The 3,233-nt window shown below is 51.7% G+C and overlaps 1 protein-coding gene across 1 annotated transcript; it reads right to left on the reverse strand.

The window, feature by feature from the left end:
- Positions 1-1,796: 1,796 nt before the first annotated feature.
- LOC110298553 (interferon-induced transmembrane protein 2) lies at positions 1,797-2,972 on the reverse strand. The gene is made up of 2 exons (XM_021167874.2): positions 2,615-2,972; positions 1,797-2,134 (listed from the first exon to the last, which is right to left on the reverse strand). The coding sequence occupies exons 1-2, from the start codon at positions 2,858-2,860 to the stop codon at positions 1,946-1,948; spliced, it is 435 nt and encodes a 144-aa protein (XP_021023533.1). The 5' UTR covers positions 2,861-2,972; the 3' UTR covers positions 1,797-1,945.
- Positions 2,973-3,233: the final 261 nt, after the last annotated feature.

Genomic DNA, 3,233 nt, shown 5'->3' on the forward strand with positions numbered 1-3,233 from the left:
CCCTGGTCCTTGTCTATCCTCTGGCCCATGACATGCTTTCTGTCCCCTGAGCATTGCCCACTCTTCTATGGGGCTGGTTGTAGAATCATCCAGTAGCAGGTTGGCAGAGCAACATCCTCAGCTCTAGGTCCACTGCAGAAGCCAAATATCAAGACTCGTGACATGGTGACAGATAGGACAGACCCCGAAGTCTCAGGACCGAATCCCTGAACTCGAACTCGAGTATCTGTTCTTCCTCATGGTGGAGGAACTGCCCTGGGCCCAATAAAGTTCCTAGGCCTCTGGACACCCAGGGTATTAGGATAATAGCAGATGAGTTCTCTTCCCAAGAGGTTCCCGAGGCTTCAGGAAGGTCTTGAGGTCATGTTCTGTTTAATTCCTTCCTGTGGACTGTAACCCTCCGTCCGAATGCACAGCCTGTCCTAAGTCTTCCTGCTGATCCACCACCCAGTTCCCCTGGTCCCTTCCTGCCATGCGTGCATCCATGAGAATGAAAAGCACCCCTCCTCCTGGAAACTCTCACCAACTCGGAATCAAGAATCCCAACATAATTAACATTTTCTGAAACCTGCCATTTTCTAGAGATCTCACCAGAGACTCTCTGCAAAGCCCAAGCAGCTCCTGGTTTTCCCTTATCAGGGTGGTCCCCATCCAAAGTCCCTGCAGTCACTCTATAGCCTCGGCTACGGAACGAGGAGAGAATAGTTTCTTAGCACCCTGTTAAGCAATGAGATTCTAAAATGCTTCCCCAAATCCTATATACAGTCATCCCTAAAACACTTAGCAGTGACCCCTCAGAAGCCCACACTCCTACTCCTGGGTGTGCTTTATATTTTACCATGGGCACTATTTTGAATAAGCTCCAACTTCTGCCTACAATTTGGGAAATTCTCTTATGTCAAAAGCACGTTGAGATTTCTAAAAGATTAAAGGAACTCCCCAAACTGGCATGACATAGAAAGAAGCTGACCCCCTTCCTGGCAGCTGCTCTTACTTCCTGTTAAAAACCATACTTCTAATAAAAAACAAACACCACAGGCCTTCCCCTTGCTGAAGCCGCACAGGGCCTTCACCTGCACCTCTACGGTAGGGATCACTGTGCCACGCCCAGGATTTTAGATACATTCAAATCATCATGGTGGTTAGGGGAGCAAGGAGCATTTGGACAGGACCCAAATCCTGCAGACACTGGAAGCCCAGTCTGACTTTTTGGTGCCAGCCTTGGGTAAGCAGAAAGAAGTATCCTTTAGAAGAAACTCCAGGGATGCACGGCATGTTAGCGGGGTGCCCAGGCAGACAGCCTCACCCCCAGGAGAGGTGGAACCTGGGAGCTGTGAGGCCAGCAGAACTGTCAGTTAGGTCCTCCTACGAGAAACCTTCATAAGCCTGAGTGTGGGGAAGTAAACAGTGAGGGCAGCAAACTTCACAGCACCCAACTTTTGTGTGCGGGCCAGCTCAGGAGCCTGAAGTCATATCCAAGAGGCCACCACAAAATGAGGACACATCTTGGCTAGGATTTCTTTTCCCTAAAAGTAAAGGACTCCGGGTGTCTTTCACTCCTAGACCGGAGCCTCCTTTGCCCAAAGTTCTGCACCCTTCCAGGGACCCCCGGGAGCATGGCCTCAGCGTTTGATGATCCTCGGATCCCCTCTGCCTGGATCAGGCAAAAAACCACAGGTTGGCTGCTGCCCATATCTGGAGACCAGAAGCCTGACAAGTTAAGGACGCTTGCTCTCCTCAGACAAAAAGGATGCAGGGTGAGCTCGGTACAGAACCAGAGAACAGTGAGTCACAGCCAGAGTTGCCACCCCGTGCACTTTATTGAATCCACTGTGGACAGATAGGTGAAGGTAACATTTGCTTATGCGTAGGGTAAAGGGTCGAGGGTTGAGCCTGGGGGCGGGGCGGGGGGCGGGGCAGATGTGGACCGTGAAGCACAGGGCAGCTAGAATCCAGAATGGGGTGTTCTTTGTGCAAACGACTGAAAGACTACCACAGAGGTGGTAGAGAAAATAATGATGCAGATAATGACCATAAGGATGCTGAAGATCAGGGAGCTGATATTCAGGCACTTGGCAGTGGAGGCGTAGGCCTGGGCTCCAATCACATCGCCCACCATCTTCCTGTCCCTAGACTGAAGGAAATTAGATGTAAGGAGCCCTGGAGCTGGCCAGCTGAGAGCCAGGTGCTCTGGCTCCATTTCCCCAATGCTCCCTGCCCACTGTCTCACTTCCTCCCGTCAGGAAACCCTCCCCTCTTTTCACACACACACACAAACACAAACTATACAGTAGACTCCAGCATTCGCTGCATACCCCACTTTCCACACAGATTAAGGCCCCAGTCTAAAGGGTGAAGGGGTGGGGAAAGTCTGGCCCCAGAGTCCCCAGGCAGTTTCATCCTGTGACTATCAGAAAGTCTCCAACACCAGAGACAGACAGACAGCGCGCACGCACACACACACACACACACACACAGAGGAAGGGTGCACACACACTTTCTTACAGAAAGGACCCCACACTCACACCTTGGTGCCATCTGAGTAGATGGAGCTTCAGGCTCACACACACCTTCTTACACCACCATCCCCTCCCACCCCCTCTAGCACACTCACCTTCACAGAGTAGGCATAGGCAATGAAGCCCAGGCAGCAGGCGTTGAAGAAGAGTGTATTGAACAGGGACCAGACCACATGGTCAGGCACCGACACCTCTCTGGGCATGTTGATCACGGTGGTCCTCACAACAGCTGAGTTGTTGGGTTCCCCCAGCTCAGTCACCCCGTACTCCTCTTTGATTGTCTCATAGCTTGGAGGAAGTCCGGCATTGGTGGGCAAGAAGGCTTGAGAATTGTGGCTCATGGTACTGACTCTGGAACAATCGCCCCGTCTGGAGGATGGCTGCTGCTATCCTGGTTCTGTAGACCCGCCCTTTCTCTAGCAATTTCCTTTTCCTGTTGGTGGGTTAGTCTCCAGAGGGCCTTACTGTGGGGAATTGGCTGGATACTGAAGTGGGCGGTACTTAGGCCTTGAGTATCAAATTACTTCAGGACTAGTTGACTGTTAAGGTACCTCTGAATAAACTTCCAGGGGTCAAGACTTGTCCCAGGGCTAAAACTTGTCTGAAGGTCTCCACGTCCTGCTTACAGTAGGCATACTAGAACTTCCCCCAGATCTAGTCTCCCCAGCCCCCTGCTCTCACACCCCTGGTACACCCCTAACCCAGCCTCACTGT

The sequence above is a fragment of the Mus caroli genome, chromosome 7, assembly GCF_900094665.2.
Source record: "Mus caroli chromosome 7, CAROLI_EIJ_v1.1, whole genome shotgun sequence".
In the NCBI taxonomy this organism is placed as follows: Eukaryota; Metazoa; Chordata; class Mammalia; order Rodentia; family Muridae; genus Mus; species Mus caroli.

What these genes read in the sequence shown, in the direction of transcription:
- LOC110298553 (XM_021167874.2), bottom strand. Translation starts at nt 2,860, where the DNA reads ATGAGCCACAATTCTCAAGCCTTCTTGCCCACCAATGCCGGACTTCCT. An exon ending in CCTATGCCTACTCTGTGAAG is followed by an intron (nt 2,135 to 2,614) that starts GTGAGTGTGCTA and finishes AATTTCCTTCAG; the next exon opens with TCTAGGGACAGGAAGATGGT.